Genomic DNA, 25,036 nt, shown 5'->3' with positions numbered 1-25,036 from the left:
TACAGTGTTGTTAGGTAGTGAGTTTCAGGATTTTGAACTGTGCTAAAGAAAAATTGATGATACCTTTCAAAGTCGGATGGTATGTGACTTGGGAGGGTTGAAGAGAAAGACGACTAACTCTAGGAAGACTCACAATTAAACTCAGTCTGCCTTCACCTACAATTCATTGCTGAGCACTCCATCACTAGCCACTGGGATAACAATGAGAAACAGGAGCCACAGTTAATTTATGCATTGTCTAACCTGAGAGTACATAGACCATAGAATGCTACAGTGCAGTATAGGCCCTTCGGCCCTTGATGTTGCGCTGACCTGCGAAACCAATCTGAAACCCCTCTAACCTACACTATTCCATTTTCATCCATATGTTTATCCAATGGACATTTAAATGCCTTTAAAATTGGCAAGTCTACTACTGTTGCAGGCAGGGAGTTCCACGCTCCTACTACTCTCTGAATAAATAATCTACATCTGACATCTGTTCTATATCAATCACTCCTCAAGTGAAAGCTTGCCATCACCATCCAAGAAAAAAGGCTCTCACTGTCCACCCTATCTAACCCTCTAATTATCTTTTATGTCTCAATTAAGTCACCTCTAAACCTTCTTCTGTCTAATAAAAACAGCCTCAGCTTTTCCTCATTAGACCTTCCCTCCATACCAGGCAACATCCAAGTAAACCTCCTCTGAACCCTTTCCAATGCTTCCACATCTTTCCTATAATGCAGTAACCAGAACTGTATGCAATACTCCATGTGCAGTCGCACCAGAGTTTTGTACAGATGCAACATAGCCTCATGTCTCCAAAACTCAATCCCTCTACTAGTAACAGCTAATACACTGTACACCTTCTTAATAACCCTAGCAACCTTTCAGGGATCTATGTACATAGACACTGAGATCTCTTTGCTCATCTACACCACCAAGAATCTTACCATTAGCCCAGTACTCTTCATTCCTGTGGCTCCTTTCAAAGTGAATCACCTCACACTTTTCCGCATTAAATTCCATTTGCCACCTCTCAGTTCAGCTCTGCAGCTCATCTACGTCCCTCTGTAACCTGCAACATCCTTCAGCACTATCCACAACTCCAACAACCTTAGTGTCATTCGCAAATTTACTAACCCATTCCTCTACGCCCTCATCCAGGTCATTTATTAAAATGACAAATAGCAGTGGCCCCAAAACAGATCCTTGCGGTACCCCACCAGTAACTGAAATCCAGGATGAACATTTCCCATCAACCACCACTCTCTGTCTTCTTTCAACTAGCCAACATCTGATCCAAACTGCTAAATCATCCTCAATCCCATGCCTCCATATTTTGTGCAATAGCATATCGTGGGGAACCTTATCAAATGCCTTACTAAAATACATATACACCACATCAACCATACTATGGTTCAACCATTAGCAACCAAGCTATGAACAATCTGGTTAACTTAGTATAAAATAAAACCTGTGACCCCACCCCCCCCACCAAAGAAGGCTCAGTTCATGTTGTGCAGGTGGCTACTTAATGAGGCATCTGACGGTTCCAAACAACTTTTCGTACTTAACACTTTGTTTTGCGTCTGCAGCTGTGTCCGACTGAAAAGAATATGGAGTTCAACAAACACTTCAGGATAAAGCATTACGCTGGACAAGTCACGTACGTCCCCTCCTTTTACCTTTAGAAATGCTTTGATTTGTCTTTTGTGGCAAACTGAAAGGTTTATGCACTATGAGCAAAGTACAACATTCACCTCCCTGTCAACTCCCAGTTTATACTCATAAACTAATAGCGAATCAAAACTTTACAGAAAGAGAGAGAGAGAGAGAGAGAGACAGCTGATCAAACAACTAAAAGCATCTTTAAAACAAATGTAAATAAATCAGATCATTCGTATTTGTATCTATTATTCATAATAACCTGTCGTCTTCCCAAACATAGAAGTGGGGATTTCCAATCACAGGCAGTTTGCAGAAAAATGGCTTGTATATATATTATCCAGCTTGCAATTTCCTTCTGTATATCTGTGTAGAAAGGAAAAGGTTAGTAATGTACAAGTTGACCTTGTAAGATTTTGGGGTTCACATTAATTTTCGTGAGAAACCTAAGTCAATTAAAATTATAGAATGCAGTAAAATAAAGCCAATCTGAAATGTCTGCCAGTCCTAATTAGGTACAAGAGTATTTCCAAGTATGATTATGTAGGGACATAATGTTAGGCAGAATGGAAACAGACCCAGCATTAGAGTGGTGCTGGAAAAGCACAGCAGGTCAGGCAACATCTGAAGAGCAGAGAAATTGACATTTTGGGACAGGAGCCCTTTATCAGGCCCAAAATGTTGATTGGCCCAAATGGGCAGGATGGACAAGTTGGGCCAAAGGGCCTGTTTCCATGCTGCAAACCTGTATGAGTCTTATGGGAAAGTGCAGAGATTAGTGCTAGGACCTCAGCTATTTATAATATATCTTAATGATTTAGATGATTTCACACCAGTTGTTGGAGGGAATCTTAAGGTTCAGGATTTACATGTATTTGGAAAGACAAGGACTTAGTAGAGAGAGTCAACTTGACTTTGTGCTTGGGAAACCATGTCTCACTAACTTGATTGAGTTTTTTGAACAAGTAACAAAGAGGATTGATAAGGGCAGAGCAGTGGACGTGACCTATATGGATTTCAGTAAGGCATTCGACAAGGTTCTTCGTGACAGACTGGTTAGTAAGGTTAGAGGACATGGAATACAAGGAGACCAAGCCATTTTGTTACAGAATTGGCTCAAAGATAGGAGACAGAGGGTGGTGGTGGAGGATTACTCTTCAAACTGGAGGCCTATGCCCCGTGGTGCTTGGTCCACTGCTTTTTGTCATTTATATAAATGATTTGGATGTGAACATAGGAGATATGGTTAGTAAGTTTGCAGGTGACCACAAACTTGGAGGTGTAGTGGACAGCGAAGAACGTTGCCTCAGAGGACAATGGAACTTGGATCAGATGGGCCAATTGGCTAAGGAGTGGCAGATGGAGTTTCATTTAGATAAAGTGAGGTGCAGCATTTTGGAAACACAAATCAGAGCAGGTCATATGGTAATGGTAAGGTCCTGGGGAGTGTTGCTGAACAAAGAGACTTTGGAGTGCAAGTTCATTGTCCCTTGAAAGTGAAATACGCAGGTAGACAGAACAGTGGAGCAGGCACTTGGTATGCTTGCGTTCATTGGTCAATGCATTGAGTATAGGAGTTGAGCGATACAGGACATTGGTTAGGCCACCTTTAGAATTATGCATGCAATTCTGGTCTCCCTACTACAGAAAGTATGTTATGAAATTTGGAAGGATTCAGAAAAGATTTATAAGGATGTTGCCAGGGTTGGAGAGTTGGAGAGTTTGAGCTATAGGGAGAGGTTATTTTCCCTGGAGTATCAGAAGCTGAGTGGTGACCTTAAGGAGGTTTATAAAATCATGAAGGGCATTGGTAGGTGAATAGACAAGGTCTTTTCCCTGGTGCGGAGGATCCAAAACTACAGGACATAGGTTTAAGGTGAGGGTAAAATTTAAAAGGAACCTAATGGGCAACTTTTTCACTCATAGGGTAGTGCATGAATGGAATGTGCTGCCAGAGGAAGTGGTGGAGGCTGGTACAAATACAACATTTAAAGGGCATCTGGATGGGTATATGAATAGGAAGGGTTTAGAGGGATATGGCCAAATGCTGGCAAATGGAACTAGATTTATTTAGGATATCTTGTCGGCATGGACAGGTTGGACCAAAGAGTCTGTTTCCATACTGTACATCTCTATGACTCTACAATGGAACTAATTGTAATATCTCCAAGTTTGCAGATGACACAAATCTGTGGGGGAGGGTGGATAAATATGAGGTTATCCACCTTGGTAGCAAAAACAGGAAAGCAGATATTTATCTGATTGGCAAAAGGGGAAGGTGCAACAAGACCCGGGTACATCGTTGCTAAAAGTAAGTATGCACGTACAGCAGGCAGTGAGGAAGGCAAGTGGAATGCTGGTCTTATACTAAGAGGATGCAAGGGATGTCTTACTGCAATTGTACAGCACCTTGGTGAGACCACACATGGAATATTGTGTTCAGCTTTGGTCTCCTTATCTGGAGAAGGATATTCAGACTGTGGAGGGAATGCAATAAATGTTTAGCAGATCTATTCCTGGGATGGGAAGACTGACATATGGAGAGAAAGTGGATCAGTTTGGATTCGAGTCACTGGAGTTTAGAAGAAAAAGGGGAACCTCATAGAAACCGAAAGATTTTAACTGAACTGGATGGAATAATCATAGAATAGATGTTCTTGATGAACAGGGAGTCCAGACCTAGCGGGTCACATACATGACTATGTTGTACCTCATTAAGGACTAAAATAAAGAGGAATTTCTACATCCAGAGATTGATTTGTCTATGGAATTCTGTGCCATAGAAACTGTTTGAGGCCAAAACATTGAATGTTTTCCAGAAGAAGTTGCATGTAGTTCTTAGAGCTAAAGGGATCATAGGATATGAGGTGAAAGTGGAAGTAGGTTACTGAATAGGATGATCAGCTAAGATCATATTGAATGGCAAGTAGCCACGAAGGGTCAAATGACAACTGCTCTTATTTTCTTTGTTTCTATGCTTCTGCCAGATATGACTCTTCCCCGTGAAGAGATTGCCCTCAATTTCTTATTGATTCCACTTTCACTTTGGCTCTTTGAAGTCTCACTTGGCCAAATGATGGCTTAATGTCAAGGGTAGTCACTCTTCACTCCCACTTGAGATTAGTTCTTTTGAACACATTTGGACCAACAGAGTAATGAAATGAGGAACTAAGTAAGCTGGTGGACCCCAAACTGGGTGTCAATGAGTAGGCTATTATAGAGTAAATGCCAATTAATTGCATTGTAAATGATTGCAAGTGAGCTGATTAATTAATTGGCTGGGTTTAATTCTGGATGGATAATGGTGTTGTAATCGAAATATGTTGGTACAGGGCGTGGATAATACTGAAGCCCCCAAGTTTTCAATTGTATTCTCAGAATGTGGAGAGTGTGGTGCTGGAAAACACAGCAGGTCAGGCAGCATCCAAGGAGCAGGAAAATCGAAATTTCAGGCAAAATAATCTCCAGCATCTGCAGTTCTCACTTTCCCCTTCTCCGAATGTGGTCATGGCTCAGGGGCTTTGCAATATCCACTTCCTTCAGCCATTCCTTGATTTCATATGGAGTGAATCGAATTGGCTAAAGGTTGGCATCTGAGATTTTCAGAACCTCAGGAGGAGACTGAGTTGGATCATTCATCGGGCCCTTCTTGCTGATGATTCTCATAAATACCACAGTCCTGTCTTTTGCAGTGATGTCTAGGCTCCCCTACTCTTGGGGGCGGGGGGAGGATATTTGCGATCCTCCTTTTCCAATGACTTATTTACTCTTCCAGCACCATTGACGACTGAATGTGTCAGGGCTGCAGAGCTATAATTTTATTTGTTGTAACAATGCACGGGCAGCACGGTGGCACAGTGGTTAGCACTGCTGCCTCACAGCGCCTAAGATCCGGGTTCAATTCCCGCCTCAGGCGACTGACTGTGTGGAGTTTGCATGTTCTCCCCGTGTCTGCGTGGGTTTCCTCCGGGTGCTCCGGTTTCCTCCCACAGTCCAAAGATGTGCAGGTCAGGTGAATTGGCCATGCTAAATTGCCCGTAGTGTTAGGTAAGGGGTACATGTAGGGGTATGGGTGGGTTGCGCGTCGGTGTGGACTTGTTGGGCTGAAGGGCCTGTTTCCACACTGTAATGTAATCTAATCTAATCTAAAAATGCTTAGCTCCATCAGTTACTACTTATGTTGCTTGATACGGAAGTAGTCCTATATGGTAAGCACCAAGCTGACCTCATTTGTAGCTGTGCCTTGTGCTGCTGCTGGCCTACTCTCCTGCTTTCTCCATTGAGCCAGGGGTGATCACTCAAATTGGTGATACTGTTAGAGTAGGGGATATGCGGTGCAAGTGTGAGTTTATGTATCAGAAAGTCTGGATTGTGTTGACTGTCACCTTCTCTGAGTGTCTCCTACTCACTGCATCCTACCGTGTTACACAACCTAAGACCTCCAGTAAAATATCGAGAAAATGCTCAAAGTTTGTACCCATAGGTTTATTTGTTTACAGTGGCTCACTACCACATTTTTCCTGGCTGCCTCCTTCTCTCCCTTGCAATCTGTACTTACCCTCTTTTCTCCATTTGTTCTCTTCTCCTCCTCCATACAAGGATAGCATTTGTCATCTCCAGGTCACCCGCACCAATCAACCCCACCACCCCGTGGCCGAACATTTCAACTCCCTCTCCCACTCTGCCGAGGACATGCAGGTCCTGGGCCTCCTCCACCACCACTCCTTCACCCCCCGACGCCTGGAGGAAGAATGCTTCATCTTTCCCCTCGGTACCCTTCAACCCCAGGGCATCAATGTGGACTTCACCAGTTTCCTCATTTCCCCTCCCCCCCACCTTACCCCAGTTCCAAACTTCCAGCTCAGCACCATCCTTCCAATCTATCTGCTCCACCCTCCCCTCCAAACCTATCACCATTACCCCCACTTCCATTCACCTATTGCACTCTCAGCTACCTTGCCCCCAGCCCCACACCCCCCCTCCCATTTATTTGTCCACCCCCAAGGCTCCCAGTCTCATTCCTGATGAAGGGCTCCTGCCCGAAACATCAATTTTCCTGCTCTTCGGGTGCTGCCTGACCTGCTGTTGACTCTACTCTTGACTAATCTCCAGCATCTGCAATTTTCACTTGCGCCTTGTCTAACTCATGGCTTTGTGCAACTTCATGGGCTGTATGATCCTAATGTCATCCCTATCTTTGTATGCTCCCATTCCCTTTCCATCCAGCTCTCACAATTTCTGTCTCCCTTTCCTATAGCTTATTGATAGATACTCTTAAAAGTTGGGAATATATTCAGTACAACTGAATGGCTTGCTAGACCACTTCTGAGGGCTGTTAAGAATTAAAGATAGTATGGGGATCTGGATTCACACATAAGTCACACTGAGTAAGAATGGGAGGCTTCCTTCCTGAAAATACTTTGCTAAAGAAACTTCCCATTTTTGTGTTACAAATTTCTAGCTTGTTTATCTCTCTTATGTGTATATATTTATATTGGACATATGTCTACCAAAATTCACTATCTGGATCACAGTAAAAGAATGGATCTTTGACTAAGATTTTGGGGTTGGGAGTCAGTTTGTATTGTTAGACCTGCATATATTCATTGACTATAATCTAAGAGAAGAGAAGCAATGGACATTCGAACTAAAGCCATGCTTTATGTTTGGGTTCAGGTACTCAGTGGAAGGCTTCATTGATAAGAACAAGGACACACTCTATCAAGACTTCAAACGTCTAATGTACAACAGGTGAGGATGGGGCTCAGAGTTCCAATTACTGCAGTGTCTCTTTTGTACTTATTTTGGATTTAAAATTCACGGTAGTAAAAGGCAACAGTTCATTCCATCCGATACTGTATGGGTAATGTGTCACTTCCTGTAATTGGAAGGTTTTACCACCATCAGGTACTAGATGGCTTGCGTGTGTCTCAATGGCTGCTCTTGAACATGTGCACTACAAAATAGATAAAAGGCAATGATTCACTCTTGCCAAAACTAATCAATTAGACCTCTATTTGCAAAAAGCAAATCTAGTTTGCCTCCAAAACCTTATTCACGGTACTTCAAAGCAATGTGGAGCTTGCAAAATACTTTCGGATTTTTAATTTTTTTTAAAATTTGCATTACAAAAATACTTAATGAAATAAATACTCCATTAATAAGGGAAGCTAGCAGTAATTTCCAGATGCCATAAGCCTGAAAAGGCTTAGAGTGCATTTCAAATTGAAGAAGTTTATAAAAATAATAATGAAAAATCTCAAGGAGAATATGAGAAAACAAGAAAAGAGTTTGAAAACAATGAACAGGATATTCCCTTCCTTGATGTGCAGGCACAAATGATGAAAACATCGGAAAAATACAGCACGAATGAAAAAAATCAAAATTTGAGATTGAGAAAATGTTTTGCAGTTTTACCTTTTCACTTTTAATATTGACTTCAGAATCTCATTATTGAGCAACTTTGACCTTATTTCCATGCTTTTGCATCTTATTAGTCCAACATGCCTTTGTCTATGCCACTTCTAATGATCTTGTCATAGAGTCATAGAGATGTACAGCATGGAAACAGACCCATTGGTTCAACTTGTCCATGCCGACAAGATATCCTAAATAAATCTAGTCCCCTTTGCCAGCATTTGGCCCATGTTTGTCTAAACCCATCTTATTCATATACCCATCCAGATGCTTTTTAAATGTTGTAATTTTACCAGCCTTACTTCCTCTGGCAGTTCAGTCCATACATGCACCACCCTTCCTATGAAAAAGTTGCCCCTTAGGTTCCTTTCCCCTCTCACCTTAAACCTATCCCCTCTAGTTTTGGACTCCCCCATGCCAGGGAAAAGAACTTGCCTCAAAGGCTCCAGGGAAAACAGCTCCAAACTACTCAGCATCTCCCTACAGCTCAAATCCTCCAATCCTGGCAACATCATCTTAAATCTTTTCTAAACCTTTTCAGGTTTAACAACATAATTCTTATAGCAGGAAGACCAGAATTGCAAGCAGTCTTCCAAAAGTAGCCTAACCAATGCCCTGTACAGCCGCAGCATGACCTCACAATTCCCATACTCAATACATTGGCCAATAAAGACAAGCATAAAAAAACCTTCTTCACTATCCTGTCTACCTGTGACTTCACTTTCAAGGAACTATGAACCTGCATTCCAAGGTCTCTTTGTTCAGCAACATTTCCCAGGACCTTACCATTAAGTGTACATGTCCTGCCCTGATTTGCTTTTCCAAAATGCAACACTTCACATTTACCTAAATTAAAGTCCATCTGCCACACCTCGGCCCATTTGCCCCTCAGATGAAGGTCCCATTGTACTCTGAGGTGATCTTCACTGTCCGCAATACCTTCTATTTTGGCGTCGCCTGCAAACTTAATCACCAAATCTCCGATGTTCACATCCAAATCATTTATATAAATGATGAAAAGCAGTTGACCCAGCACCAATCCTTGTGGCACTCCACTGGTTACAGGCCAAAAGCCTGAAAAGCAACCCTCCACGACCACCCTCTGTCTCCGACCTTCGAGCCAATTCTGTATCCAAATGGCTAGTTTGCCCTGCACTCCATGTGATCTAACTTACTAACTAGATTACCATGAGGAACCTTGACTGCCATCCTGAAAAAAGACCCATTTATCCCTACTGTCTGCCTTCTACCAATCAACCAATTAGTCAATCATCTATCCGGGCCAATATGCTGCCCCTAACACCATGTGCTGTTAGCCTATTTAGCAGCCTCCTGCATGCACCTTGTCAAAGGCATCCTGGAAATCCAAACAGATCTCTTCCACTGGCTCTCCTTTGTCTGACTTGTTTGATTGCACAGGAAGGGTGATGGTGAGCCTGGTTGCACGATCAGCAAGGTGGAGCATTAGTGATGCGAAACTTGACAGAGATAGGTAATTCTGAGCCATTGCACAGAGGGCACCATGAATCTCACTTGACAAGAGACAAGCTGAACATAGAAAAATCTGGAGTAAAAACCGAAAAAATACCATATCGGAGACAAATTGAATTCTGAGATTGGTAAGAGTGAAATGAGTAACAGAAATCAAAGCTCCAGCCTCTGTTGGCATAGATACTGCAAGGATGGAAATTATCATATATTTTTATATTATATAAAATCATATTAACTATTATATGTTGAAGAGTGACCAATCTAGTTTTATAAAAGACTCACCAGGGCAATTGGAGAAAACCTTAGGATCACATTAATGAAGAAATGGCAACATATCTAGATGATGGTAACCTGAAATCCATACTGAGGAGATTGCAAATATTATAAGTGGGGAAATGCATTGCATATGTTGTGCATGGACTTTTAAAAGTCTTTGACAAATATGTACATGGCAGACTAATGGACGAGCTTAAGCTTAGAATTAGCAAAGGTAAAGTCACTATAATCCGACAGACCAATTTCTCATATTCAGTTCAACTCTTGTATTGAGTACAGGAGTTGGGAGGTCATGTTGCGGCTGTACAGGACATTGGAATATTGCGTGCAATTCTGGTCTCCTTCCTATCGGAAAGATGTTGTGAAACTTGAAAGGGTTCAGAAAAGATTTACAAGGATGTTGCCAGGGTTGGAGAATTTGAGCTATAGGGAGAGGCTGAACAGGCTGGGGCTGTTTTCCCTGGAGCATCGGAGGCTGAGGAGTGACCTTATAGAGGTTTACAAAATTATGAGAGGCATGGATAGGGTAAATAAGCAAAGTCTTTTCCCTGGGGTCGGGGAGTCCAGAACTAGAGGGCAAAGGTTTAGGGTGAGAGGGGAAAGATATAAAAGAGACCTACGGGGCAACTTTTTCACTCACAGAGGGTGGTACGTGTATGGAATAAGCTGCCAGATGAAGTGGTGGAGACTGGTACAATTGCAACATTTAAGAGGCATTTGGATGGGTATGTGAATAGGAAGGATTTGGAGGGATATGGGCCGGGTGCTGGCAGGTGGACTAGATTGGGTTGGGATATCTGGTCGGCCTGGACGGGTTGGACTGAAGGGTCTGTTTCCATGCTGTACATCTCTATGACTCTCTAACTCTTGTCAGGTGAGATTCATGGAGTCCTCTCTGCAATGGCTCAGAATGACCTTACTCCAACAAGCTTGGCGTCATTAATTCTACACCTCATTAGTAATGCTCTTCATCACCGTTCCAGTGCAATTGCACAGGAGGAGAGGCAGAAGTACTTACCACTACCTTATAGGACCATAAGACCTTGCAGCTTTGTCAAGGGGAGGTCATGCCTGGCAAATGACAGGTTGATAGGAAAGAATTGATGGAAAGTTGAGACTGGATGGGTCGAAGTAGACTGGTTCCAGTAGCTGATATGAAAACTTAGAACAGAGAATAAGTAAATGTTTTCAACCAAAGTCTCATGAGATTTTGGAATTCACTTCCAGAATTAGCTATTGAGGCAGAAACTACTTCAGCTAACAAGAAAGGAGAAAAAGGGAATTGACAGGCTATGAGAATGGTAAATGAGATTAGGGCTATTTTTCTTCCATGTAGGTTAATAGACTATTGTCTGTTGTAATTTGCATTATACCCCTTAGAGACTTAATTTACAAGAGTGAACTGAATAAGAAGAATTCCAGTTTTGCTTGACATTGCCAACCAACCATATCCAAAAGATCATTCTGAATGCTCAATCCCTGATTACAGCTGAAGTCATATAGCCATCACATTTTGTTTAGCATAGTGGTTTGGTTTTGTTCCATTACTCAGCCACCTTGTCATCAATACAGATCTGTCAAAGTGGCACAGTGGTCAACACTGCTGCCTCACAGTGCCAGAGACCTAGGCTCAATACCAGTCTTGGGTGACTGTGTGGGGAGTTTGCATATTCTCCTTGCGTCTGTGTGGGTTTCTGCTGGTGCTTTGGTTTTCTTCCAGAGTCCAAAGATGTGCAAGTTAGCTGGATTAGTTGTGCTAAATTGACCAAAGTATTCAGGTATGTGTAGGTTAGGTGCATTAGCCATGGGAAATGCAGGGCTACTGGGATGGGTCTGGGTGGGATGCTCTACAGAGAGTTGGTGTGGAATCGTCGGGCTGAATGGCCTTTTTCCATGTTGTGGAGATTCTATGGATTTCTCCCTGAAAGATATAGTACTATTAATAATGTTATTCTGATTGATTTTAAGATCTCAAATAACCTAATTTTACAAATTTCATTCAGTTGTAGACATTTTGGTTATGTTGGAGTTGTGGTTGGGATTAATGGTAGTGAGCTTCATTATACACACAACTATATGGTTCCAAGAAACAACTCAAACATGGGCATTAATAAGAGATTTTATCTGAAAGCACTTTTTAAAAAAGTTGTTATACTTAAAATATCCATCAGAGGGCACTGAGACCATAAAATGAATACTGACAAATTCTTTGGGGACAAAGTGAATCGGCTCTGAAAGCGTGGAGCAAGATACATAATTAACTGGTACCTTCAGCTGCCAATGCAAGGAGTATGCAAATATCATGCTGCCTGCACATTATGACCACAGAAGGCATTCAAGACTTATCCCATGCCTCAGTGCAATACTCACGCTCCGTCCTCGTGCCCATTGATATCCTTATTTTTATTGAATATATCTATTTCTTTCTTAAATATATTCACTGACTTGGAATCTACAGTCTTATGTGGTAGAGAATGCCACAGGTTCACCACTCTCTGAATTAAGAAATTTCTCCTTACCTCAGTTCTGCAATAGCCTACTCTGTGTCCTGAGACAGTGACTCCCTGTTCTAGACCCCACAGGTAGGGAGAAACATAATTGCTACATCCAGTCTGTCCAGCCCTGTCAGAATCAGAGAACTTCAATGAGACCCCCTCTCATTCTTCTAAACTCTAATGAACAGAGGTCTAGTCAACCCAATCTCTCCTCCTGCGACAATCTGATCACCCAGGAATCAGTTTGATGAACGTTTGCTACACTCCCTCAATGGTAACTAAATCCTCCCTTAAGCAAGGAGACCAAAACTAAACACAGTATTCTAGGTGTGGTCTCACTAAAGCCCTGTACAGCTGCAATAAGATTTACATACTCTTGTACTCAAATCCTTTTGCAATAAAGAGCATATCATTTATCAACCTTACTGTTTTCAGTGACTGATGTAAATGGACACCCAGATCTCTTTGTACATCACAATTTCCCAAGCTATCATCATTTAAATAATACTCTGCCAATCTGTTTTTCTAACCAAAATGGATAATTTCACACTTACCCACACTATACTGCATCTGTTATGCACTGCCCACTCACTCAACTTGCCAAATTGCCCTGAAACGTCTTTACTTCCTCCTCATTACTCATAATCCCATATACTTTGAGTCATCATTAAACATGGAAATATCACATTTCACCTAAATAATTTATATAAAGGTATTGTGAATAGCTGGAGCTCAAGTGCTGGCAAATACTTAGTGAGATAAAGTCATAGAGATGGACAGCACAGAAACAGACCCTTCAGTGCAATTTGTCCTCACCAACCAGATATCCCAGATTAATTTATTCAATTTGCCAGCATATGACTCATATCCATCCAAACCCTACATATTCATATACCCATCCAGATGCCTTTTAAATGTTGTCGTTGTACCAGTTTCTACCACTTCCTCTGGCAGTTCATTCCATACATGACTATCATCTGCATGAAAACATTGCCCCTCAGGTCCCTTTAAATCTTTCCGCTTTCACCTTAAACATATGTCTTCTAGTGTTGAATTCCCCTAAATTGGAGAAAAGACCTTGACTATTCACCTTATAGATGCCTCTTATGACTTTATAAATCTCTATAAGGTCACCCTTCAGTCTCTGACACTCCAGGGAAAATAACCCCATTTTCAGCATCTTCCTAAATATTACTAAATACCTCTCAATTAAAACATATTCCTGAGAGGAAGAGGAATTGTAAAGAAGGTGAAAAATCATCCATGACTTAACAAAGAACTTAAGGATAACATAAAGGCAAAAGCTAGAGCACATCATAGAAAAATAAAGGGGAAGATTATTATTTAAATGGAAGTAAATTCAAACTGTGTCAATTTAGAGGGATCTAGGCATTTTGTGCACAAATTGCAGAAAGTGAGTGTGCAAGTGCAACATATAATAAGGAAGGCGAATGGAATCCTGACAGTTATTGCAAAAGGACTGGCTTATAGAAGAAAAGAAGTGTTGATACAATTATTTGGTGAGACCACATTTGGTATATTGCATTCAGGTTTGTTCTCCTTACCTGAGGAAGGACACAGTGAAACCAGAGGCAGTTTAGAGAAGGTTCACCAGATTAATTCCAGGGATGAAAGGGCTGTCATACAAGGTGCGATTGAAAAACTCAGGCTTCTGCTCGCTGGAGTTCAGAAGAATGAGGGGGGATTTGACTGAGGGAGAGAAAATGCTAAAGGGGATTGATAAGTTAGACGTTGAACAGATGCTCCCCCTTGTGGGACAAAGAGGTCATAGATATAGAGGGCGAGGATACAGGTTCAAAACTGAGCTGAGGAGAAAGAAACTCCTTCTCTCAGAAGGTTGTGAATCTGTGGAACTCACTGCCCCAGAGTGCAATGAAGGCAAAATCAATCAACAGATTCAAGAAAGAAGTAGATATGTTTCTGATGAAAAGTGGGACAAAGGGCTATGGGGAGCAAGCAGGAGAGTGGAACTGAGACCAGGATAAGATCAGGCATGATCATGTTAAATGGTGGAATGAGCTTAAAGGGTTGAATTGCCTACTCCCACTCATAATTCCTATGTTCCTATGATCCCCTGCAGTACCCGACGGCCAGCCACTCCAAAAAAAATCAATCTATTCATGGAATGGCATCTTGGGGTTGCAAACTTCTGCAAAGCTATCACAACTCAAAGTTTACCATGCTTCTTAAAGTCAGTTTGCACCTGATAAAGGGGAAGGTGCATTTAGCTGTATCAAGCACAGGAAGTGCCAGGAGTCGTGTGTGTGAACAAAAAGAATGGTGTACAAGAACAGAGGCCATGCTCTAATGGTCCAAGAACAAGTACTAGAGCCTCTTTACAGAAGAAGAGAGATTGTCTGTCCATAGGGGAACTAGAGGCCTTCCAGATTGATACTACATAGGCACTGTGAGCAGACAGCTGTAACAGTCAATGCCCAGTGTGGAGGCCCCAGCATGGCAGAATTCCTTTCTCTGGAACATCAATGAACCAGTTGTGCTTTTGCAATAACCACAATAACTTCATCATTTCTGAGATATGTTTTCAATTCAAGATTTATTCAGTGAATTAAAATTCCCCAGCTGCTGGGTTGGGATTTGAACCTGTATCCGCAGAGCTTTAACATTTTCCTGAGCTTCATGATTACTAGTCCACTAACTTCATTAGTGTGTAACCATCTCCTCCACATGGTCTCACGTGAGTGTAAATAGCATTGCCTTACAACTAAGCGCCTGTTGTTTGGACAATTCACCAGCCCATCTTCACTCAGTGACCAACAATGGATCATACTTCATATCCATAGTTTCATCGTACTTAGCATTGCTGAAAGCCTCACACCCACATCTTACAGACACATGATCAGCTAGTCAGCAAATACAGGTGTATCACAACTGGAGGAAGCACCACCTAACTGGCAGTTAATAGGTTGCATGTTCTCACCCCAACAGCGATGGCACTGGCCAACATTAGAGTGATTATGATTGAGACCATACCAGGTGACAAGGCTAAATCCATTGATGATGGTGATATCTGCACAAATGAACTTTTTTTTCTCAAATCCCAATTGCTCCTCATTCCACAATCGGTAGACTTACAAACTGAAGGTGGTGTAAACATGCAGCTCCTGCCTTTCCCTCACCTGCACTCACAACAACCCTTCCCTTGTGCATTTCTCCTTTCAGATTCTTAAGAGCTGCCTGTTCATCAAGCAGTGGTGCAGGAGTAAGAAGGGGCAGAGGAAGAAGAAGTTGATGAAGCAACACCGTCACTCACTCTGACTCTCACAGCCATCAATTCAGATACTGACTGTCTATACTTTAGAGGAAGGCTTAGAGGCTGGATCAGCGTGTGGTGAGATATCAGACAAAACCAGCCTGCTCCCAGAGGGGAAGGAAAGCATGGTGTCAACCTCATAGACTCTGCTGCAGAGGATTCAGATAGGAATTCAGATAGGACGAGGGAGATCCAGTGGATGTAGTGTACCTGGACTTTCAGAAAGCTTTTGATAAAGTCCCACACAAGAGGTTAGTGAGTAAAATTAGGGCGCACGGGATTGGGGGCAAAGTACTAGATTGGATAGAGAATTGGTTGGCTAATAGGAAACAAAGGGTAGTGATTAACAGCTCCATTTCGAAATGGCAGGCAGTGACCAGTGGGGTACCGCAGGGATCCGTGCTGGGACCGCAGCTTTTTACAATATATGTAAATGATATAGAAGATGGTATCAGCAATAACATTAGCAAATTTGCTGATGACACAAAGCTAGGTGGTAGGGTAAAATGTGATGAGGATGTTAGGGGATTACAGGGTGACCTGGACAAGTTAGGTGAGTGGGCAGATGCATGGCAGATGCAGTTTAATGTGGATAAATGTCTGGTTATCCACTTTGGTGGCAAGAACAGGAAGGCAGATTACTACCTCAATGGTATCAAATTAGGTAAAGGGGCTGTTCAGAGAGATCTGGGTGTTCTTGTCCACCAGTCAATGAAGGCAAGCATGCAGGTACAGCAGGTCGTGAAGAAGGCTAATAGCATGCTGGCCTTCATAACAAGAGGGATTGAGTATAGAAGCAAAGAGGTGCTTCTGCAGCTGTACAGGGCCCTGGTGAGACCACACCTGGAGTACTGTGTACAGTTCTGGTCTCCAAATTTGAGGAAAGACATTCTGGCTATTGAGGGAGTGCAGCGTAGGTTCACGAGGTCAATTCCTGGAATGGCAGGATTGCCTTACACGGAAAGACTGAAGCGACTGGGCTTGTATACCCTTGAGTTTAGAAGACTGAGAGGGGATCTGATTGAAACGTATAGGCTTATGAAAGGATTGGACACTCTGGCAGGAGGGAACATATTTCCGTTGATGGGGGAGTGCCGAACCAGAGGACACAACTTAAAAATACGGGGTAGACCATTTAGGACAGAGATGAGGAGAAACTACTTCACCCAGAGAGTGGTGGCTGTGTGGAATGCTCTGCCCCAGAGGGCAGTGGAGGCCCAGTCTCTGGATTCTTTTAAGAAAGAATTGGATAGAGCTCTTAAAGATAGTGGAGTCAAGGGGTACGGAGTTAAGGCTGGAACAGGATACTAATTAGGAATGATCAGCCATGATCATATTGAATGGCGGTGCAGGCTCGAAGGGCAGAATGGCCTACTCCTGCATCTATTGTCTATTGTCTATTGTCTATTGTCTATTGAATTCATATGGGGCATTATAAGAGGAGGCTGATGGGCATACAGAGCAATGTGTGGTACATTGACAGTTCTACCAGCTATCCCATGTACAATGCTGGTGACTATGAAGAATTCCAGTAGAGGTTTCACATTAATGGAGTTGCTGGGCAGTTGCACTGCCATACGCTGAACCCAGTCATGATGCAATGTCTGAGGGCTGCCATATTAGGTTTCATTGCAACTCAAGCAGAATCCACTGTCTTGGTGCTGTGGTGGAAGCTCAGACTAAATTCACGCCACCTTGTTGTACACATGCTGCCATCATGGCTTCAGGTTCCAGTGTTAAAAGAGCTTGCAGGGTCTCAGTGGATGTCCTCCAACACATTGATAAGGTTTCTCCAGTGTCACTCTGGGGGCAGTGACAGTGGAACACAACTTGCTATCCTCTCTCGGAACACTAGCATTCTTTTTCCTACCACTGTTACTGCCCATACTGAGATGGTGCAGTCCAAATCTGATTCTTTAGATCCACAGCTACTCGGGGTCAACCTGCAAGGACATCTTCAGTTGCCCCAAATAAATGTCAGTAGCGTTACACTGACCAGGCTGTAGCCACAAGGATGATAAAGGCACGTGGTAGACAGGAAGGGAATACACACCGGTGATGAGTTGACTTTCTAATGGAATACTGGATGGTTCATTTATAAAGTTATATAAATGGTGTTTGGAATGTTTTGTACTGGCTTGTATTTCAGCACTATGGTCCTTATAGTGATCAATAACGGATGGAAGGCAACATATTTGATGGTGGTGAATGGAAAATTAATCTTGAAATTTTTACTTCTGCAGTCAGATGAATCCAACGTAGACAGTCTGGCTGAAAAGGAAATGTGCTAGTTGTGACCTCCATTCCTCCCCCTTTCTCCTCCATCTCTTGCTCCTTGGCTGATCAGTGTCTACCTGATGGCCCCATGATATTAAGATTGTGCAGGGTTATATAAAGTAATGGGTCAGAAGGAGTTAATACTCATGTTACATTGAGCTCCACTCAATCTAATGGTGCATATGGTTTTTGATTGGAAACAGTTAAGTTCTGTACAAGTAACTAAGGGAGAGATGTACTATGTACAGCAGCCAGAAGTCCTCAGTAATTATGCCTGTTATCTCCTGCTATCATGAAATAAATTATTTTGTTATGTAAGATTTGTGCACCATTTGTTTAGAATTAACATTTCAGGTCCTGTGATCTTTCTTTAGAACAGATAAAACAGTTTTGAGGAAGGGTCACTGGATTTAAAGCGCTAACTCTGCTTTCTCTCCGAAGATGCTGCCTTAACCCGCTGAGTTTTTCTGAAAAATTCTGATTTTGTTTCTGATTTCCAGCATCCACAGTCTTTTGGGTTTTTTTTGTTTGGAAGCTAATTAGTGCTGTTTTATTACTATTGTGCAATAAATGACCTTGTTATGCGAGACATTAGATTCCTCAGTGGTTTATTCTCTACCACAGAAAAGTAGAAAGGCTCTGTGTAGAGAAGGGAGGATTAGTTGCAGCAAACTAACAAAACCAGAATACCACAGGCTGGTGAGAATGCATACATCAGTTGTTGTCTAAAGTTATGAGCTAGGTAATCAGCAGAACCCTTGTTGCCCAGGAGCCACTTTTTGGATTATCATGGTCACCCACTTGTTTACAATACAGTGGACTGGCACAGAATGATGGGTCAAAACACCACACCAATAAAATGGCACTGATGTGAAAGAAAAAAAAAGGGTCACCATGGGCGGCACGGTGGCACAGCAGTTAGCACTGCTGCCTCACAGCACCAGAGACCGGGTTCAATTCCCACCTCAGGCGACTGACTGTGCGGAGTTTGCACATTCTTTCCGTGTCTGTGTGGGTTTGCTCCGGTTTCCTCCCACAGTCCAAAAATGTGCAGCTTATGTGAATTGGCCAAGCTAAATTGCCCGTAGTGTTATGCGAAGGAGTAAATGTAGGGGAATGGGTGGGCAGCGGGTTGGTGTGGGACTTGGTGGGCCAAAGGGCCTGTTTCCACTCTGTAAGTAATCAAATCTAAACTGCTGCCGGGATAATGGAGAATCATGAAGCACTTGGTGTGGGCACACATCAGCTGGACACTGAGAAAGTGGAATAGTACACCTCTAAATTTACATGCAATATCCCAAAGCGATATCCATGCAGTTAGAAGCCCACTCTGTCTTGGCAGCCAGAATGAAATACTTTGAACTCTCTTTACTTACTGAGCCACTTCCCTTACAAAACATGGGCAGGTGAAATGAGAGATGTGAGAAAAGCCTGATGTCAAAATATGTATGCCCATAACATTCTCACACACACTGGCAATGCTACCATCACCCAGCCCCTATATTGGATGCAATCAATGGTAATTTTGGAACACTCCTGTTTAGTGAAGTGTATATGTTACAGACATTGTTCCTTAAGTTGAGGTAGGTAAATAGCTTCCTGAGGAGCTAAGGTTGGACAAGGTGGTCAAGTGGAAAATGACAAATCAGTGTTATTGTGATCAGCTGAACTCACAAACTTCCAGTATACCATTCCAGCACCTGCACCAAAGACCTACCTCCAAAATAGGTATTGGCATGCTCCATTCCCGGCGTGGACACTATTTCCAACTCAAAATACATAATCACACTCCAATCAGTCCAAAATGATCAGATTCAATTCTAGAAGTAAGCTTATTCACAGCATGAGAAATATAAATTTCCTGATACTTGGGGAGACAGGGGTCACCTAAATACATCACAATCAATGCAGTGGAGTTGGAAAGGTGATATCTTCTGTCTGTATCTAATGTGTGTTATACTAATTCTGTGACTTTTTGATGGGTCAACATTAAGGGAACTGTACTTTGGATCTAATCAGTGCTGTTCCTGTCCTAGGAATCTTATTCAATGTTGCAATTAAGCAAAGAGAACAACTCCACATTTCTTGTACTTTACAGCTGGTCTTGATGGGTTAAAATCTATCATAATTAATGATCTGACATATGCATTTTTCTGCTTTTAGTTCTAACCCTGTGTTGAAAGACATGTGGCCAGATGGGAAACTGAGTATTACAGAGGTCACCAAACGACCTCTGACTGCCGCGACCCTCTTCAGGAGTTCCATGATTGCACTCATTGTTAACTTGGAATGTAAGGTAAAGAGAGTTTGTCTGAGTCAAACAGCCAACTGCCCTGTTCATACATTACAATGACAGTACATTGCAAATCCTCTCTGATGTTCATCATTGTTCACCTAGTCTGATCTTCATCATTGCTTCCCTCTTCCCCATGCTGGTTGTGTTGTGTTCTTGTGGCACAGTGGATAGAGACCTGACCTCTGAGCTAGAAGTTCTGGTTTGGAATCTCAGTCCAAGACTTGACACCTAAGGAAGGTGTGTTCATAATGCATACAAACAGGTTGAGTCCTTCCAATACATGCCAATGGCAATTAAGAGTGCAAAAGATTCCTGGCCAGCTATGTGTTGGAAAAAAATCATTGGAGCCTCACTGTATGTTATGGTAGCAACTTGAACTTTGTGAATTAACTGTAATACTCCCCACTTCAATACCGCTATGTTGTGGTTCCAGGTTAGGGCACAGCTTGGCAAGTTGTTGACCCCTGAGGAGTGCTTTGTAAGGGGACAGGTCATTGGCAGTCATTACCACCCACACACAATCCAATCGCATGCATATAAGGGAATCACTATTCATTCACATGTGGGTGTAGTCCATTTACAGTTCACACACTCATATGAGGAGGTGGTGGCATGGTGGATGCGTAACTGGACTAATAATACCCTGGGACATGGGTTCAAATCCCACCATGACATTCAACTGATTAATTAGAAATTTAGAATTGAAAACAAGTCTTTGGAATGGAACCATCAAACTCTCGTCATTTATCTGCCATAAAACTCATCCAGTTCACAAATATCCTTCAGGAAAAGAAATCTTCCATCCTTGTCTGGTCTGGCCTACATGTGATTCCAGTCCACACAATTTGATTGGTTGTTAACTGCCTCACAAACAACTATCCAAGACATTCATTTCAAAGGAAGTTATGGATGAACGATAAATGCTGGTCTTGTCAGTGTCTCATCACATGAAAGATTAAAAACAACAACTCATTCACATGTCTCCTTCAAACACAACTTCATTCACGTGTGTCAAGTACTCAAATCATAGAAATAGAGAAACATAGAAATTTACACCGAAAATCTTCAATCTATTTACAGAGGAACCTCAATTATCCAAAGGACATGGCAGGGAGTGTTTCATTCATTTAATTGAATGCTAGATAATCGATGCCAGTAACATCATTAGTCACACATCAGGACCTTGCAATCTTGTTCAGATAATCTGAAGTTTGGTTAATCGAATGCCGGATCATTGAGGTTCTTCTGTATTATGTTGACATAAATACACAACTCATTCCCACTGAGGCAGAACTTGTTCACACACAACTTACACAGGTACATTATACATTAATTCACAGCCACACATAACCTCAAGTCTTATTCACAGCCTGTACACCAGTACATAACTTATTCAGGCACACATTCAGACAAAGCTCAATCACATACACAAAATTCATTGGTGCGTCTCATTCATACTGAATTCATTCACTAATCTCCCTCACATGATCACATCTGCATGCAGTTCAATCATATTGTCCTGTCACACACCAATCATTCACTTACATACACAACCTGCACATATCACACTAACAACACATTTACATTTCTCATTCATATTCATTCATTTGTCCCATACATATGCCTCATTCAAGCACACACAACTCAGAAGCCAGTCTCACTCCTACACAATTCATTCACTAGTCCCATTTACTCACATCATATTCACACACGCTGTTCTATATTAAAACTCATATTTAATCTTCCGGGCAGGAAGATCTCTGAGAGTCTCGCACTCCTCAGGGATACGATCGCCTACGTGCAGGACATGGGGGTGGACACCTGCCTCATCAGCCTGGACCAGGAGAAAGCCTTTGACAGGATATCGCATACATATATGAGGGATGTCCTCTCCAAAATGGGCTTTGGGGAGGGAATCGGAAATTGGATCAGACTGCTCTACACCAACATTGTCAGTGCAGTCTCAATCAATGGGTGGGAATCAGATAGCTTCCCTGTAAGATCTGGAGTCAGGCAGGGATGCCCCCTCTCACCCGCCTTGTTTGTGTGTTGCATAGAGCCATTTGCCGAATCCATCAGGAAGGATGCGAGCCTGAGGGGGGTGACTATTCCTGGCAGCGGGGGCCTGCAGGTTAAGGCCTCCCTGTACATGGATGACGTCGCTGTTTTCTGCTCGGATCCGCTGTCCGTGCACAGACTCGTGTGCATCTGCGACCAGTTCGAACGGGCCTCGGGGGCCAAGGTAAACCGAGGCAAGAACGAGGCCATGCTCTTCGGGAACTGGGCCGACCAATCCTCTATCCCCTTCACCGTCAGGACTGACCACCTGAAGGTGCTGGGTATTTGGTTCGGGTGGGCTGGGGCGTGCGCCAAGACCTGGGAGGAGCGGATCAGGAAGATGAGACAGAAACTAGGCAGATGGGGGCAACGGTCGCTCTCCATCGCGGGAAAAAACCTGGTCATCAGGTGTGAGGTACTCTCAGTATTGCTATATGTGGCACAGGTCTGGCCTATCCCCAGGACCTGTGCCGCCGCAGTCACCCGGGCCATCTTCCAATTCATTTGGAGATCAAAGATGGACCGGGTCCGAAGAGACTCAATGTACAAAGACCGGTGCAATGGGGGAAAAAACACGCCCAATGCCACCCTCACCCTGATGGCCACCTTTGTGTGTGGCTGCATCAAGCTGTGCGTGGATCCCCGGTACGCAAACACCAAGTGTCACTACGTACTGAGGTTCTACCTGTCCCCGGTGTTGCGAAGGATGGGCCTGGCCTCGCTGCCGCGGAACGCTCCGAGTAGTTGGACCGTTCCGTATCACCTGTCCTTCGTGGAGAAATTTATGAGGAAAAACACCTTTGACCACAAGTCCACCAGGAAGTGGTCAGCACGTAGCGTCCTTGAGACCCTTCGGGAAAAGGAGAGGGCGGATCCTGTCGAGCGGTTCCCTGAGCAGACTGTCAAAGCCATTTGGCAGAATGCCTCATCGCCAGAACTTTCCAACAAGCACCAAGACGTGGCTTGGCTGGTGGTGAGAAGGGCTCTGCCTGTGAGATCCTTTATGCACGCCCGGACTCTCTGCCGCACCGCACGCTGCCCTTGAAGTGGCTGCGGGGGGGACGAGACTGTCACACACCTCCTTCTGGAATGTGCCTATGCAGAGGAAGTCTGGAGAGGAATGCAGTGGTGCTTGTCGAGGTTCGTCCCGAGCAGCGCCGTGACGCGGGACTCCGTGCTCTACGGCCTGTTCCCCGGGACTCACACCGAGACGAACATTAACTGCGCCTGGAGGATCATCAACTCGGTGAAGGACGCTCTCTGGGCGGTCCGAAACCTGTTGATCTTCCAGCTGAAGGAGTTGACCCCGACCGAGTGTTGCAGACTGGCACATTCCAAGGTCCAAGACTACGTGTTGAGGGACGCGCTGAAGCTTGGGGCAGCTGCCGCCAAGGCGCGGTGGGGAAAGACCACTGTGTAAGATCGGCCTGCCGAAAGAAGAACAGGGGGCCCATACAGACGTTTTTTTGGGCTCTGCTGATGCCTCAGCCAAATATATGTATATATACAAGATTGAAAAAATGCACAGGATTGTAAAGGACAAGAATAAAGTCGAATCTGTGTTTGTAAATATGGACATATGTATGGCATGATCCAATGTACAGACCATCAAATCATTTATGAATAAAGTATATTTTTGAAATAAAAAAAATATTTAATCTTATCTTCTTGTTCTAGACTCCACAATCACAAGAAGCAATATGTTTCAATCGACTTTGTTCCAACTTTTCACTTCGACCAAATCACCTTGAAATCTTCTCTGTTCTAACTAAATTGGCCTCTGGAAGACTGATTCAGGCTCTGGCCTGCAGCTTTGATCTCGATGACAGCCTCTCAGTTTTATATGTTCTAACATGTCCAAGGGACTGTTGTCGTTGTTCTCTGCCATCACAATTATTTAGTCTTGTTTCCAAGGGAGTAGAATGCAGGACAGTTATCCCCTTCCCCTGCTGCTGCCAGTTGAGACATAATCCAAGGTCAGGGCTAATCTAAGCACATTTGACTAGCTTGCAGCATTGTTACATGGGAATATCATGCAGAAAGTGAGAGTGCAGAAGGTGTGTGGGAGAAAATTAAATAGGTAGGGTAGGGTACATGATTATGGTGATTGAAACAGTATTGTGAGAGGAAATAAAATTGCCAGGTGCAGTGCAGGCTAAGACCAGATTTATAAGGACTTTAGATATCCTGGCTGATGGATCGAATGGGTTTCTCTTGTTCGGTACTCATTTATGTTTTATTTTCATTGAAGGGCAAAGATCAACAAAATTTATTTTAAAAGATAAGATTTAGTGTGCGTCATTTTACAGCAAGTGAGATGAGGAAACGTTTATTCCTACAAGGAAATCAGGAATACATGAAAACATGGGGCTTCTCAGTCTTTTCAACTTGAACACTCTTAGTGGAACAAAGAAAAGCAACCTTACATTTTGACAGATTCTTTACTTTCCATGTCACTTGGTCGGGACATTGAGTGATATTTTGTTATAGCCAACTAGGAGCCTAAAATAGGAAACGGTTTGACTTTTTGAATTTTATAAAATGAGGGTGAGTGGGAAACACTTTGATCCATCGGAATTGCATACAATGAAGTCCGAAGGATGGCATATGGTCATGTCGACCCTATGCAGAGTGATTAACTGGGAATGCCCTTGACATATTACACTCTAGACAATGTGAGTGAATAGGAAGCAGTTCTATCCATTTCATTCTGTACAGTGAAGTGAATATGCTCGAACTCTTGATCTATCAAGGCTCTGTACTAAGGGGAAGATGTTTGGATCA

At 43.0% G+C, this 25,036-nt stretch overlaps 1 protein-coding gene across 1 annotated transcript in view; it reads left to right on the top strand.

The window, feature by feature from the left end:
- LOC140476993 (unconventional myosin-Id-like) overlaps positions 1-25,036 on the top strand; it is a 143,344-nt gene that overhangs the window by 53,966 nt on the left and 64,342 nt on the right. Inside the window, exons 12-14 of the mRNA XM_072570059.1 lie at positions 1,581-1,651; positions 7,327-7,401; positions 20,062-20,194. Of these exons, the coding sequence (XP_072426160.1) occupies positions 1,581-1,651; positions 7,327-7,401; positions 20,062-20,194 (279 nt within the window). The remainder of the gene's footprint in view (positions 1-1,580; positions 1,652-7,326; positions 7,402-20,061; positions 20,195-25,036) is intronic.

The sequence above is a fragment of the Chiloscyllium punctatum genome, chromosome 5 (genome assembly GCF_047496795.1).
Source record: "Chiloscyllium punctatum isolate Juve2018m chromosome 5, sChiPun1.3, whole genome shotgun sequence".
Taxonomy (NCBI): Eukaryota; Metazoa; Chordata; class Chondrichthyes; order Orectolobiformes; family Hemiscylliidae; genus Chiloscyllium; species Chiloscyllium punctatum.
The sequence above is the reverse complement of the archived record's forward strand: the minus strand, read 5'-3'. Positions and strand labels throughout refer to the sequence as shown.